Source organism: Microtus pennsylvanicus, chromosome 8 (assembly GCF_037038515.1).
Source record: "Microtus pennsylvanicus isolate mMicPen1 chromosome 8, mMicPen1.hap1, whole genome shotgun sequence".
In the NCBI taxonomy this organism is placed as follows: Eukaryota; Metazoa; Chordata; class Mammalia; order Rodentia; family Cricetidae; genus Microtus; species Microtus pennsylvanicus.
Genome location: NC_134586.1, coordinates 1,180,537 through 1,198,217, shown reverse-complemented (window position 1 = coordinate 1,198,217; position 17,681 = coordinate 1,180,537). Strand labels below are relative to the sequence as shown.

General features: G+C 48.5%; 1 protein-coding gene across 2 annotated transcripts in view; it reads right to left on the bottom strand.

The window, feature by feature from the left end:
* Ipo8 (importin 8) overlaps positions 1 to 17,681 on the bottom strand; it is a 72,569-nt gene that overhangs the window by 18,074 nt on the left and 36,814 nt on the right. For both annotated transcript variants that reach the window (XM_075982228.1, XM_075982229.1), the window contains exons 14-16: positions 7,957 to 8,122; positions 6,812 to 6,972; positions 5,141 to 5,266 (exon numbers count right to left, since the gene is read on the bottom strand). In XM_075982228.1, coding sequence (XP_075838343.1) covers positions 5,141 to 5,266; positions 6,812 to 6,972; positions 7,957 to 8,122 — 453 coding nt within the window. The remainder of the gene's footprint in view (positions 1 to 5,140; positions 5,267 to 6,811; positions 6,973 to 7,956; positions 8,123 to 17,681) is intronic.

Here is a 17,681-nt window from a genome sequence, read left to right as displayed (position 1 = left end):
CTCACATGCCTGACAGTTTTGCAGTGGGGGGTAGCCTTGAACTCACAGAGATTCATTTGCCTCTGTCTCCCGAATGCTGGGATTAAAGGTGTGTGCCGCCATGGCCTGGCCTCTATGGCTACCTAGTGGCTAGGTCTGCACTCTGAGCTTCAAGCAAGCTTTATTCGTTAGATCACAAACACCACACATCTCCTCGAGGAAGTCACCACAGACACTTCTCACTCCAGCGACAGGACATGGATAAAGCCATTCAGCGCAGCAATATCTGTGACAGTAACAACCAAATATCCATTTAACAGAGAACGTCAGTGTCTATTTGTGACGGGCTGGCTGTGTGAATGTGACACGCATACAAGAGAATACTATTAAAACTATATGCTTACTGACTGATAGGGAAGAGTCACGAGATACAGTGAGTGGAACATGTCAGTTAAAACTACTGCATAATGTGTTGCTATGCAGCTCCACCTCCTGAGCAGAATAACTCCCACCTTCATCAGCAGCGGTGTCTACAACTCAAGAGTCCACCAGGAGTGGTCCTGCCAACTACCAACATTCCTCAGAGGAGGGTATGGGGCAATCACTGGACCCAAACTTGAGAATCCTTCCCGTCTTTGCTTCCAGAGACTAGCTGCTGTATCAGATAAGACCCCTAAGACAGGGTCTTACTCTATCTCCGGTTGTTCCTGGAACTCACTCTGTAGAACAGACTGGCCTTGAACTCACAGAAATCTGCCTGCCTCTGCCTCCCAAGTGCTAGGATTAAAGGTGAACAACACTATTCTTGTATGATACTATTTTGTATTTTTTAAGTGAATAAAAGTTAAAATCAGTGGTGAGATATACTTTCATGTAAATTTATAATTCAACCTTAGAACATAGTCTAATACTCAATTTTAATTTCATTTTGGGTATTTTATTTAATTGAAATAATTTATAGGTACAGTTTGATAATTTGATATATGCTACACTATTATTTTGAAGTTCAAATGATCCAAAATCTGAACTCTACCAATATCCTTAAAACATCAGATAAAAATGAACCTGTTTGAGTACCCATTCTGGATTTCCAATTTTGCCCTTTCTAACCAACCATAGGTGTGTTCTTCTTTGAGAGAGGTCTGGCTTCCAGAGTTCACCTTCACTACATGGAAGTTCAAAGTTAATGAATGGGGAAGAGAAGAGGTCTCAGCAGTCAAGAGTGTGTGAGAGCTCCAGTTCAGCTCACAGCACAGAGTAACTCCAGTTCCTGGGGATTTGATACACCTATGTGCACATACCCACGTGTAGACACATGCACACATATATAACTAAGATATACACATACCCACGTGTAGACACACGCACACATATATAACTAAGATATACACATACCCACGTGTAGACACACACACATATATATAACTAAGATATACACATACCCACGTGTAGACACACACACATATATATAAGATATACACATACCCACGTGTACACACACGCACACATATATGATATACACATACCCACGTGTAGACACACACACATATATATATAAGATATACACATACCCACGTGTACACACACGCACACATATATAACTAAGATATACACATACCCACATGTAGACACACACACACATATATATAAGATATACACATACCCACGTGTAGACACACGCACACATATATGATATACACATACCCACGTGTAGACACACGCACACATATATAACTAAGATATACACATACCCACGTGTAGACACACGCACACATATATAACTAAGATATACACATACCCACGTGTAGACACACACACATATATATAACTAAGATATACACATACCCACATGTAGACACACGCACACATATATATAACTAAGATATACACATACCCACATGTAGACACACGCACACATATATAACTAAGATATACACATACCCACGTGTACACACACGCACACATACATAAGATATACACATACCCACGTGTAGACACACGCACACATACATAAGATACACACATACCCACGTGTACACACACGCACACACATATATAACTAAGATATACACATGCCCACGTGTACACACACGCACACATACATAAGATATACACATATCCACGTGTACACACACGCACACATATATAACTAAGATATACACATACCCACGTGTACACACACGCACACATATATAACTAAGATATACACATACCCACGTGTACACACACGCACACACATATTTAACTAAGATATACACATACCCACGTGTACACACACGCACACATACATAAGATATACACATACCCACGTGTAGACACACGCACACATATATAACTAAGATATACACATACCCACGTGTACACACACGCACACATATAACTAAGATATACACATACCCACGTGTAGACACACGCACACATATATAACTAAGATATACACATGCCCACGTGTACACACACGCACACATATAACTAAGATATACACATACCCACATGTAGACACATGCACACATATATAACTAAGATATACACATGCCCACGTGTACACACACGCACACATACATAAGATATACACATACCCACGTGTACACACACGCACACATATAACTAAGATATACACACATGCACGCAACAACTGATGAAAGAGAGAGGAGCATATGGGAAGGTCTGCAGGGAGGAAAAGGACCAGAAAAACGATAAAAGTAAGAACAGGTGACGAGGGGCCAGATCGCAGCCAGGTTTGCCTCTAATTACACTGAAGGTTTTATGTTTTCATCTCTAGGCAGGAAGCCAGATGTGAATTGCTTAATGTGTCTCAACTTTAACTCATGCCTCCTTTGATGATTACAGTTGTTAACTTTGAATGCTCAACATTACTTGAAGTTCAAAAAATAATATCAAGATCAAAAAGATTAAGCAAAAGACAAAGAACTATTGTTTCTAAAATAATCCTGCGGTTTGCTCTCCTCACCATACCATACTAGGAAAAACTGGGTTAGTGATTTCTTAGGTCTCATGAGATTGAAAATGCAAGTGAAGGAAGTATAGCTGGCCTAAGTACAGCTACTCTAAGTTAATCTGGTCTAACGCACTGTCACCAAGAAGATCAGATTTTCAACATGAAAACACAAAATTAAAATACTGAATATGGAAATTAAAATTTTACATAAAGTCCTGAGGTGCAGGAAGGTCTAGCAGAGAAACACTGCACCGGTTCAGCAATCTGGGTGCCTTACAAACACGGGATGAACGCGTAGTCACATGGCTAACAGTGCTTCCCAAACCCTCATTGAGCAGATCTGTCACTGCTAAACACAGCAGCCTGTGCTCACAGATGCAATGAACACATGGCTAGTCTTCACTAAGGAAAGGCCATGCACCACTTGGAAAGGAGAACCCAGATGGACTGCAGGTTAGAAAAGCTGATGTGTGACAAGAATGTCCTAAGGACAAATCTAGACCTATACTTGACCAGCTGTGACCAGATACAATAGTCCTAAACCTCCTGACCCTCACATTTCTGCCTCTGCAAAGGAGACTCGATTACCTCTTTGCCAGCAAAGGGGTGAGCACTGAACAGAATGTCTAAACTCTCATCCCTGGGCCAGTTGGTGGAGTGACTGCCTAGCAAGCATGAAGCCCTGGGTTCCACCCCCCAGCACTGCACAAAAAGCATGGGATGAAATACACCTGTTCTGTCCCAGCACAAGGTAAAGAGGTAAGGACAGGAGGATCCGGAGTTCAAGGCCATCCTTAGCTACAGAGTAAGTCTGGGGTCAGCCTGGGTGGCATGACACACAGTCTCAAAAAATTAATTTTATAGCTGAATGTTCCTCTGGGATTTGGATGTCAAGTTCTTGCTTACTCCTTCCCATCCTTACTGTACCTTTGGCATCACAACCCTGCTCCTTTACAAAGCCCGCCACTGTAATCGAAAGTTCCACCCTTCTCCACGAAGATTAGACTGTGGGTTCCTGGAAGGCAAGTCCCTTATTCTATTCAATCTGGAATTCACAGAAACCGAGCCTGGGAGGCTAGGATGACCTAGACTCAGATTAATACAAAGGTGTATGCAGGTTACTTTCAATAAATGTGTAACTTCCCTCCTTGATCATCTTAACACATTACTTCAAAATTTGAGAGAAATTCAATCTATTTGTTTGTGTGTTTGGACACAGAATTTCACTGCCAAGTCCTGGTTCCTGTATAAATGCTCAATTATGAGGACAATTCTTATTATTATTCTTTTTTTTGAGAAAAAAGGGTTTATTTGACTTACACTTCCAGGTACTGAAGGAAGTCAGGACAGGAACTCAAACAGGGCAGGAACCTAGAGGCAGGAGCTTATGCAGAGGCCATGGAGGAGTGCTGCTTACTGGCTTGCTCCCTATGGCTTACTCAGCCTGTTTTCTTTTTGTTTTTTAATTTTATTGATTTTTATTGAGAGCTCTACATTTTTCTCTGCTCTCCTCCCTTCCTCTCCCCTCCCCCCTTCAACCCTCTCCCAAGGTCCCCATGCTCCCAATTTACTCAGAAGATCTTGTCTTTTTCTACTTCCCATGTAGATTAGATCTATGTATGTCTCTCTTATGGTCCTCATTGTTCTCTAGGTTCTCTGGGATTGTGATTTGGTGAGGACAATTCTTAAAAACTTACCAATACAATAAATACAAATCTTTAACACCAAGACTTTAGGCTGGTGTGATGGCTCAGGAGGTAGAATCTCAATGGTTAAAAATGTTTGCTGCTTTTTCAGCAAACCTGGGTTCCTATCCCAGCACCCATATCAGGTGGCCCACAACTGCGGACAACTCCAGCTCCAGGAAATCCGAGGCCCTCTTCTGGCCTCTAAGGATACCTACGTACGTGCATACATTCAGTATACACACAACAAATGCATAAATTTTAAAAAATTAAAGGGAAAAAAATCATTTGCCACAAATGCCTGGCCACCTGAGTTCAGTCCCCAAAACCTACAATGGAAGAAGAAAACATAAGAGCTGTCCTCTAACTTCCATACACACACCACGGTGAGCACATAAAACACACATGCGTACGCGTGCGCGTGCACACACACACACACCAAACTAAGAATTCGTAACCACCAGTCATATAAATTTCAGTTAATATAACCACTATAATAAAACACAAGGAGTCCCACCTCTTGATGATCTTCCACGACTGTTAGGATAGTGTCGATAGTATGCAAAATCCCCATAGCCATGACAGTTTTGTCTTCAACTTCTTCATATTCATCACTTTGAAGAACTTTACCAAATATCTCAGCCTGTAAAGATTACATTAGAATACTCACTAGCTGGTATCACTGCACCATGGCGGAGGGGCAGGGCTGCACCCAAAGGCCAGCATTTCTCAGACACTACGTTCTACACTCTGTTGACTGAATCACCTTTTCTCTTGCAATGGCAGATCATGTCATGCTTATATGAACACCTTCTGCATCCGTGATAGTCACTGACATGAACCACATATGAGCTATTATAGCCACTGACTAATATTTAACTTCTAGTAATCTGTAGACTAAATCAAATTCTAGAAACACTGAAAATAAGTGTTTCTAAAAGGAAAGATGTAACAGAACAATTAGAAGACGAAACCAAAGATCACTCGGAAGATGAAACAAAAACAGACACAGAAAAAAGAGAAGAAAAGCCATGGGAGGCCCCAGTTCCAGTCTGATATTCCACATCAGGAAGCACAGAAGAGGGGAGAAAACAATAGGAACATTTTTATCAAAGAGGCAACAAAAATCATTCTCCTGAACTGGCAAGATGGTTCTGTGGGAAAAGGCACTGGCCACACAAATTTTAAAAAATTTTTGGTAACAGGAGTTCAATGCCCAGGACATACATAAAGTGGAAAGAAGAAAACCAATTCTATAGAATTGTCCTTGAACCTCCACGTTCTGCATCACACACACACACACACACACACACCAAGAACGTATACAATAAAAATAAATTTTAAATTTTTCAAAGAAGGGAAATGAAATTCCAGTTCCAAGTGCAAAAGTAAGAGTTCCAATGACTCACATCAAAAGTGTCGTTATGGCATTTCAGCGTACTGCAGGGAAAGGACTGCCCTGAGTGGGTTGATTTAAGGCTGATCAGCCCAAACCCAGGAACCTTATTGACTAAGGCAGATGCTGCCATGTTAAGATTTCATACATAAATAAAACTCAACTCCAGATTCTGTTTAATTTATCTAGGAGGGTGGCCTTATTTAGACTCCTCAGGGCTTTTATTTTTAATGTGTATAGGTGTTTTGTCTTCGTGTATGTCTGTACGACAAACACGCACATGGCTGATACCATCTGGAATTACAGACAGTTGTGAGCTGCCGTGTGGGCTGGGAGTTGAACCCAGGACCTCTGGAAGAGCAGTCAGTGCTCTTAACCACTGAGCCATCCCTCCAGCCCATTAAGGGTTCTTTACAAAACTAGTACACACTTAGCTCATTCTTACTGTTGCTATATGGCTATTTCTTCTTAAAGGGAGTGAAGGGAAGAGAAGACTCAGGAAGCAAACAAACCTTACAAGGTTCACAAAACAGAATTCACAAAGTTCTTAGGATTCACAAGGCTCTTCTCCAAATCATAACGACAGTAAGTACTGGGGAAGAGAGTGAGCTGCCTGGAAGTTACACAGGGAGCTCCAGGGATGCAGCTTCCAGTAACCCATGACAGAATAGGCTTTTCAACGACACCACAGCCTTGGGCCCGCCACTCTCCTTTAAGTAACCCCAATAAGCTCACTGGTTCACTAAGCTAGACTTGTCCACGCCTCCCCAGAGGAAATCATCCAACACTTACCAAGTGCTGGGTGGTGTCGACAGCGATGGAGGTCACCTCATGACTGTACTCACAGATCATCTTCTGGATGACGTTGGTGACATCATCATTCTCCGTCTCTCTGACGATATGCAGCAGCTCCTGCATGATGGGCCTCACGTGCGGCTTCATGTGCTCCTTGGCTAATGCAGGCAGGTGAATGAAATCAGCAAGAGTGGACACTCACACACTGTAACTCTAGATACGGTTCTGGACGCTGCTGTGTGTGCTGAGCCAGGATGTGGTTCAGGAATTCTAGTTACACAAATGTTGTGTCATCAGCCTGACTGTGAACCCACATGACAAGTATGAGAACTCCTGCCCACAGACACCATGGTCAGCTCTGATGGGGCTGTCCCTGTCCTGACCCATCTCTACCCACAGACACCATGGTCAGCTCTGATGGGGCTGTCACTGTCCTGACCCATCTCTACCCACAGACACCATGGTCAGCTCCGATGGGGACTGTCACTGTCCTGACCCATCTCTGCCCACAGACACCATGGTCAGCTCTGATGGGGGCTGTCCCTGTCCTGACCAATCTCTGCCTATAGATTCTATGGTCAGCTCTGATGCAGGCTGTCCCTCTCCTGACCCATCTCTACCAATCCCATCCCCCAGCAGATCTTACACCTCATCCAGCCTTCCCACTAAAACAGGACACAAGCTCATGTTCTCATGAAGCTGAACTTAATTGCAAAGGTCATTTAGATCTTTGTGAACAAAGGAAACACCTGTGTCACTGCCCACTGGAAACATTACTTGCTAATTTCTGAACTGGTAGAACCATAGAGACCCTTGAGCTGAATCTTGGTGATGTCCATGCTAACTTCTTAAACTGAGACAGGAGAAAGGTTCAGAGCCTTATCAGCTTTGTGAAGCTTCAGAGAGAAGCCACCAGATGCCTTCCGCACTTCATGCGGCCAGTCAAGAGAGCACCAAAGCTGGTCCAGGTGTTTTAAGGCCCAGCTTACCCCAGTATCCACAATTTTTAACTGGAAACCACACTAAAAGAGCTCCTAAAACAGGTAGAATAAGTACCTATAAAATTCAGAAGGGGGCAAGAAATCTAAACTGGATCCTCAGACTTAGAAATCTCCTTCTTTAAGGAAGGAAGGCAGCATCACCTTGGGTCTGGTTAGAGATCAGGGACTGCAGTGCAAGCGCAGCTTCGACCTTGACGGGCATCTCCTCATCTTCAATCAGGCTCTTCTTCGCTAGTTCAACAGCATTTCTGAGGTTGAGCTCGTTATGAAACTTCAGAGAACTGAATGCGTGCAGCACCCAGCAGGACTGCAATAAAAGAAGGGGTAGAGACTGGGGTGACTGTACTCTATGACAGTGTCAGCACAGAGACGGGGTGACGGTACTCTATGACAGTGTCAGCACAGAGACAGGGTGACTGTACTCTATGACAGTGTCAGCACAGAGACGGGGTGACTGTACTCTATGACAGTGTCAGCACAGAGACGGGGTGACTGTACTCTATGACAGTGTCAGGACAGAGACGGGGTGACTGTACTCTGTGACAGTGTCAGCACAGAGACGGGGTGACGGTACTCTATGACAGTGTCAGCACAGAGACGGGGTGACGGTACTCTATGACACTGTCAGGACAGAGACGGGGTGACTGTACTCTATGACAGTGTCAGCACAGAGACGGGGTGACTGTACTCTGTGACAGTGTCAGGACAGAGACGGGGTGACGGTACTCTATGACAGTGTCAGCACAGAGACGGGGTGACTGTACTCTGTGACAGTGTCAGGACAGAGACGGGGTGACGGTACTCTATGACAGTGTCAGGACAGAGACGGGGTGACTGTACTCTGTGACAGTGTCAGGACAGAGACGGGGTGACGGTACTCTATGACAGTGTCAGGACAGAGACGGGGTGACGGTACTCTATGACAGTGTCAGGACAGAGACGGGGTGACGGTACTCTATGACAGTGTCAGGACAGAGACGGGGTGACGGTACTCTATGACAGTGTCAGGACAGAGACGGGGTGACTGTACTCTGTGACAGTGTCAGGACAGAGACGGGGTGACGGTACTCTATGGCAGTGTCAGCACAGAGACGGGGTGACGGTACTCTATGACAGTGTCAGCACAGAGACGGGGTGACTGTACTCTATGACAGTGTCAGGACAGAGACGGGGTGACGGTACTCTATGACAGTGTCAGGACAGAGACGGGGTGACGGTACTCTATGACAGTGTCAGCACAGAGACGGGGTGACGGTACTCTATGACAGTGTCAGCACAGAGATGGGGTGACGGTACTCTGTGACAGTGTCAGCACAGAGACGGGGTGACGGTACTCTATGACAGTGTCAGGACAGAGACGGGGTGACTGTACTCTGTGACAGTGTCAGCACAGAGACGGGGTGACGGTACTCTATGACAGTGTCAGGACAGAGACGGGGTGACTGTACTCTGTGACAGTGTCAGGACAGAGACGGGGTGACGGTACTCTATGACACTGTCAGGACAGAGACGGGGTGACGGTACTCTATGACAGTGTCAGGACAGAGACGGGGTGACGGTACTCTATGACAGTGTCAGGACAGAGACAGGGTGACTGTACTCTATGACAGTGTCAGGACAGAGACGGGGTGACGGTACTCTATGACAGTGTCAGGGGACAAAGACAGGATGATGGCACCCTGTGAAAAGTGTCACCCATGAACAGGGCACACATAAACACGTCACCTATGAACGGTGTCGCCCATGAACAGGGCACACATGAACGGTGTCGCCCATGAACAGTGCACACATGAACAGTGCACACATGAACACGTCACACATGAACGGCGTCGCCCATGAACAGTGTCGCCCATGAACAGGGCACACATGAACAGTGTCGCCCATGAACAGTGCACACATGAACAGTGTCGCCCATGAACAGGGCACACATGAACAGTGTCGCCCATGAACAGTGTCGCCCATGAACAGTGCACACATGAACAGTGCACACATGAACAGTGTCGCCCATGAACAGTGTCGCCCATGAACAGTGTCGCCCATGAACAGTGTCGCCCATGAACAGTGCACACATGAACAGGGCACACATGAACAGTGCACACATGAACAGTGCACACATGAACAGGGCACACATGAACAGTGCACACATGAACAGTGCACACATGAACAGTGCACACATGAACAGTGTCGCCCATGAACAGTGCACACATGAACAGGGCACACATGAACAGTGTCGCCCATGAACAGTGTCGCCCATGAACAGTGTCGCCCATGAACAGTGTCGCCCATGAACAGTGTCGCCCATGAAAAGTGTCGCCCATGAAAAGTGTCGCCCATGAACAGTGTCGCCCATGAACAGTGTCGCCCATGAACAGTGCACACATGAACAGTGCACACATGAACAGTGTCGCCCATGAACAGGGCACACATGAACAGTGCACACATGAACAGTGTCGCCCATGAACAGTGTCGCCCATGAACAGTGTCGCCCATGAACAGTGTCGCCCATGAACAGTGTCGCCCATGAACAGTGCACACATGAACAGTGCACACATGAACAGTGCACACATGAACAGTGTCGCCCATGAACAGGGCACACATGAACAGTGTCGCCCATGAACAGTGTCGCCCATGAACAGTGTCGCCCATGAACAGGGCACACATGAACAGTGCACACATGAATAGTGTCGCCCATGAACAGTGTCGCCCATGAACAGTGTCGCCCATGAACAGGGCACACATGAACAGTGCACACATGAACAGTGTCGCCCATGAACAGTGCACACATGAACAGTGCACACATGAACAGTGTCGCCCATGAACAGTGTCGCCCATGAACAGTGTCGCCCATGAACAGTGCACACATGAACAGTGCACACATGAACAGTGTCGCCCATGAACAGTGCACACATGAACAGTGTCGCCCATGAACAGTGCACACATGAACAGTGTCGCCCATGAACAGTGCACACATGAACAGTGCACACATGAACAGTGTCGCCCATGAACAGTGTCGCCCATGAACAGTGTCGCCCATGAACAGTGTCGCCCATGAACAGTGCACACATGAACAGTGCACACATGAACAGTGCACACATGAACAGTGCACACATGAACAGGGCACACATGAACGGTGTCGCCCATGAACAGTGTCGCCCATGAACAGTGCACACATGAACAGTGCACACATGAACAGTGTCGCCCATGAACAGTGTCGCCCATGAACAGTGTCGCCCATGAACAGTGTCGCCCATGAACAGTGTCGCCCATGAACAGTGCACACATGAACAGTGCACACATGAACAGTGCACACATGAACAGTGCACACATGAACAGTGCACACATGAACAGTGCACACATGAACAGTGCACACATGAACAGGGCACACATGAACGGTGTCGCCCATGAACAGTGTCGCCCATGAACAGTGCACACATGAACAGTGCACACATGAACAGTGTCGCCCATGAACAGTGTCGCCCATGAACAGTGTCGCCCATGAACAGTGCACACATGAACAGTGCACACATGAACAGTGTCGCCCATGAACAGTGTCGCCCATGAACAGTGTCGCCCATGAACAGTGCACACATGAACAGTGCACACATGAACAGTGCACACATGAACAGTGTCGCCCATGAACAGTGTCGCCCATGAACAGTGTCGCCCATGAACAGTGCACACATGAACAGTGCACACATGAACAGTGCACACATGAACAGTGCACACATGAACAGTGCACACATGAACAGTGCACACATGAACAGGGCACACATGAACGGTGTCGCCCATGAACAGTGTCGCCCATGAACAGTGCACACATGAACAGTGCACACATGAACAGTGTCGCCCATGAACAGTGTCGCCCATGAACAGTGTCGCCCATGAACAGTGTCGCCCATGAACAGTGCACACATGAACAGTGTCGCCCGTGAACAGTGTCGCCCATGAACAGTGCACACATGAACGGTGTCGCCCATGAACAGTGCACACATGAACAGTGTCGCCCATGAACAGTGTCGCCCATGAACAGTGTCGCCCATGAACAGTGTCGCCCATGAACAGTGCACACATGAACAGTGTCGCCCATGAACAGTGTCGCCCATGAACAGTGTCGCCCATGAACAGTGTCGCCCATGAACAGTGCACACATGAACAGTGTCGCCCATGAACAGTGTCGCCCATGAACAGTGCACACATGAACAGTGTCGCCCATGAACAGTGTCGCCCATGAACAGTGTCGCCCATGAACAGTGTCGCCCATGAACAGTGTCGCCCATGAACAGTGTCGCCCATGAACAGTGCACACATGAACAGTGCACACATGAACAGTGCACACATGAACAGTGCACACATGAACAGTGCACACATGAACAGTGCACACATGAACAGTGTCGCCCATGAACAGTGTCGCCCATGAACAGTGCACACATGAACAGTGTCGCCCATGAACAGTGTCGCCCATGAACAGTGCACACATGAACAGTGCACACATGAACAGTGCACACATGAACAGTGTCGCCCATGAACAGTGTCGCCCATGAACAGTGCACACATGAACAGTGTCGCCCATGAACAGTGCACACATGAACAGTGTCGCCCATGAACAGTGTCGCCCATGAACAGTGCACACATGAACAGTGTCGCCCATGAACAGTGTCGCCCATGAACAGTGCACACATGAACAGTGTCGCCCATGAACAGTGTCGCCCATGAACAGTGTCGCCCATGAACAGTGTCGCCCATGAACAGTGTCGCCCATGAGCAGTGTCGCCCATGAACAGTGCACACATGAACAGTGTCGCCCATGAACAGTGCACACATGAACAGTGTCGCCCATGAACAGTGTCGCCCATGAACAGTGTCGCCCATGAACAGTGTCGCCCATGAACAGTGTCGCCCATGAACAGTGTCGCCCATGAACAGTGTCGCCCATGAACAGTGTCGCCCATGAACAGTGTCGCCCATGAGCAGTGTCGCCCATGAACAGTGCACACATGAACAGTGCACACATGAACAGTGTCGCCCATGAACAGTGTCGCCCATGAACAGTGTCGCCCATGAACAGTGTCGCCCATGAACAGTGTCGCCCATGAACAGTGTCGCCCATGAGCAGTGTCGCCCATGAACAGTGCACACATGAACAGTGCACACATGAACAGTGTCGCCCATGAACAGTGTCGCCCATGAACAGTGTCGCCCATGAACAGTGTCACCCATGAACAGTGCACACATGAACAGTGTCGCCCATGAACAGTGTCGCCCATGAACAGTGTCGCCCATGAACAGTGCACACATGAACAGTGTCGCCCATGAACAGTGTCGCCCATGAACAGTGTCGCCCATGAACAGTGTCGCCCATGAACAGTGCACACATGAACAGTGCACACATGAACAGTGTCGCCCATGAACAGTGTCGCCCATGAACAGTGTCGCCCATGAACAGTGTCGCCCATGAACAGTGTCGCCCATGAACAGTGTCGCCCATGAACAGTGTCGCCCATGAACAGTGCACACATGAACAGTGCACACATGAACAGTGTCGCCCATGAACAGTGTCGCCCATGAACAGTGTCGCCCATGAACAGTGTCGCCCATGAACAGTGCACACATGAACAGTGCACACATGAACAGTGTCGCCCAAGAACAGTGTCGCCCATGAACAGTGCACACATGAACAGTGCACACATGAACAGTGTCGCCCATGAACAGTGTCGCCCATGAACAGTGCACACATGAACAGTGTCGCCCATGAACAGTGTCGCCCATGAACAGTGCACACATGAACAGTGTCGCCCATGAACAGTGTCGCCCATGAACAGTGTCGCCCATGAACAGTGCACACATGAACAGTGTCGCCCATGAACAGTGTCGCCCATGAACAGTGCACACATGAACAGTGTCGCCCATGAACAGTGCACACATGAACAGTGTCGCCCATGAACAGTGTCGCCCATGAACAGTGTCGCCCATGAACAGTGTCGCCCATGAACAGTGTCGCCCATGAACAGGGCACACATGAACAGTGCACACATGAACAGTGTCGCCCATGAACAGTGTCGCCCAAGAACAGTGCACACATGAACAGTGTCGCCCATGAACAGTGTCGCCCATGAACAGTGTCGCCCATGAACAGTGTCGCCCATGAACAGTGTCGCCCATGAACAGTGTCGCCCATGAACAGTGCACACATGAACAGTGTCGCCCATGAACAGTGCACACATGAACAGTGTCGCCCATGAACAGTGTCGCCCATGAACAGTGTCGCCCATGAACAGTGTCGCCCATGAACAGTGTCGCCCATGAACAGTGTCGCCCATGAACAGTGTCGCCCATGAACAGTGTCGCCCATGAACAGTGTCGCCCATGAACAGTGTCGCCCATGAACAGTGTCGCCCATGAACAGTGTCGCCCATGAACAGTGTCGCCCATGAACAGTGTCGCCCATGAACAGGGCACACATGAACAGTGTCGCCCATGAACAGTGTCGCCCATGAACAGGGCACACATGAACAGTGTCGCCCATGAACAGTGTCGCCCAAGAACAGTGTCGCCCATGAACAGTGCACACATGAACAGTGTCGCCCATGAACAGTGTCGCCCATGAACAGGGCACACATGAACAGTGCACACATGAACAGTGCACACATGAACAGTGCACACATGAACAGTGTCGCTCAAGAACAGTGTCGCCCATGAACAGTGTCGCCCATGAACAGGGCACACATGAACAGTGTCGCCCATGAACAGTGTCGCCCATGAACAGTGTCGCCCATGAACAGGGCACACATGAACAGTGCACACATGAACAGTGTCGCCCATGAACAGTGCACACATGAACAGTGTCGCCCATGAACAGTGTCGCCCATGAACAGTGTCGCCCATGAACAGTGCACACATGAACAGTGCACACATGAACAGTGTCGCCCATGAACAGTGTCGCCCATGAACAGTGCACACATGAACAGTGCACACATGAACAGTGTCGCCCAAGAACAGTGTCGCCCATGAACAGTGTCGCCCATGAACAGGGCACACATGAACAGTGTCGCCCATGAACAGTGCACACATGAACAGTGCACACATGAACAGTGCACACATGAACAGTGCACACATGAACAGTGCACACATGAACAGTGCACACATGAACAGTGCACACATGAACAGTGCACACATGAACAGTGTCGCCCATGAACAGTGTCGCCCATGAACAGTGCACACATGAACAGTGTCGCCCATGAACAGTGTCGCCCATGAACAGGGCACACATGAACAGTGTCGCCCATGAACAGTGCACACATGAACAGTGTCGCCCATGAACAGTGTCGCCCATGAACAGTGCACACATGAACAGTGTCGCACAAGAACAGTGTCGCCCATGAACAGGGCACACATGAACAGTGTCGCCCATGAACAGTGTCGCCCATGAACAGTGTCGCCCATGAACAGGGCACACATGAACAGTGTCGCCCATGAACAGTGTCGCCCATGAACAGTGTCGCCCATGAACAGTGTCGCCCATGAACAGTGTCGCCCATGAACAGTGCACACATGAACAGTGTCGCCCATGAACAGTGTCGCCCATGAACAGTGCACACATGAACAGTGCACACATGAACAGTGTCGCCCATGAACAGTGTCGCCCATGAACAGTGTCGCCCATGAACAGTGCACACATGAACAGTGTCGCCCATGAACAGTGTCGCCCATGAACAGTGCACACATGAACAGTGTCGCCCATGAACAGTGTCACCCATGAACAGTGTCGCCCATGAACAGTGTCGCCCATGAACAGTGTCGCCCATGAACAGTGTCGCCCATGAACAGGGCACACATGAACAGTGCACACATGAACAGTGTCGCCCATGAACAGTGTCGCCCATGAACAGTGCACACATGAACAGTGCACACATGAACAGTGTCGCCCAAGAACAGTGTCGCCCATGAACAGGGCACACATGAACAGTGTCGCCATGAACAGTGTCGCCCATGAACAGGGCACACATGAACAGTGTCGCCCATGAACAGTGCACACATGAACAGTGCACACATGAACAGTGCACACATGAACAGTGTCGCCCATGAACAGGGCACACATGAACAGTGCACACATGAACAGTGCACACATGAACAGTGCACACATGAACAGTGTCGCCCATGAACAGTGCACACATGAACAGTGCACACATGAACAGTGTCGCCCATGAACAGGGCACACATGAACAGTGCACACATGAACAGGGCACACATGAACAGTGTCGCCCAAGAACAGTGTCGCCCATGAACAGGGCACACATGAACAGTGTCGCCCATGAACAGTGCACACATGAACAGTGTCGCCCATGAACAGTGCACACATGAACAGTGTCGCCCATGAACAGTGCACACATGAACAGTGCACACATGAACAGTGTCGCCCATGAACAGGGCACACATGAACAGTGCACACATGAACAGTGCACACATGAACAGTGTCGCCCATGAACAGTGTCGCCCATGAACAGTGTCGCCCATGAACAGTGTCGCCCATGAACAGGGCACACATGAACAGTGCACACATGAACAGTGCACACATGAACAGGGCACACATGAACAGTGTCGCCCATGAACAGTGCACACATGAACAGGGCACACATGAACAGTGTCGCCCATGAACAGTGCACACATGAACAGTGTCGCCCATGAACAGTGCACACATGAACAGTGCACACATGAACAGTGCACACATGAACAGTGCACACATGAACAGTGCACACATGAACAGTGCACACATGAACAGTGTCGCCCATGAACAGGGCACACATGAACAGTGCACACATGAACAGTGCACACATGAACAGTGCACACATGAACAGTGTCGCCCATGAACAGTGCACACATGAACAGTGTCGCCCATGAACAGGGCACACATGAACAGTGTCGCCCATGAACAGTGTCGCCCATGAACAGTGTCGCCCATGAACAGTGCACACATGAACAGTGTCGCCCATGAACACTGTCGCCCATGAACAGTGCACACATGAACAGTGCACACATGAACGGTGTCGCCCATGAACAGGGCACACATGAACAGTGTCGCCCATGAACGGTGTCGCCCATGAACAGGGCACACATGAACAGTGTCGCCCATGAACAGTGTCGCCCAAGAACAGTGTCGCCCATGAACAGGGCACACATGAACAGTGTCGCCCATGAACGGTGTCGCCCATGAACAGGGCACACATGAACAGTGTCGCCCATGAACAGGGCACACATGAACAGTGTCGCCCATGAACAGTGCACACATGAACGGTGTCGCCCATGAACAGGGCACACATGAACAGTGTCGCCCATGAACAGTGCACACATGAACAGTGTCGCCCATGAACAGTGCACACATGAACAGTGTCGCCCATGAACAGTGCACACATGAACAGTGCACACATGAACGGTGTCGCCCAAGAACAGTGTCGCCCATGAACAGGGCACACATGAACAGTGTCGCCCATGAACGGTGTCGCCCATGAACAGGGCACACATGAACAGTGCACACATGAACAGTGTCGCCCATGAACAGGGCACACATGAACAGTGCACACATGAACAGTGTCGCCCATGAACAGGGCACACATGAACAGTGTCGCCCATGAACAGGGCACACATGAACAGTGTCGCCCATGAACGGTGTCGCCCATGAACAGGGCACACATGAACAGTGTCGCCCATGAACAGGGCACACATGAACAGGGCACACATGAACAGTGTCGCCCATGAACAGGGCACACATGAACAGTGTCGCCCATGAACAGTGCACACATGAACGGTGTCGCCCATGAACAGGGCACACATGAACAGTGTCGCCCATGAACAGTGCACACATGAACAGTGCA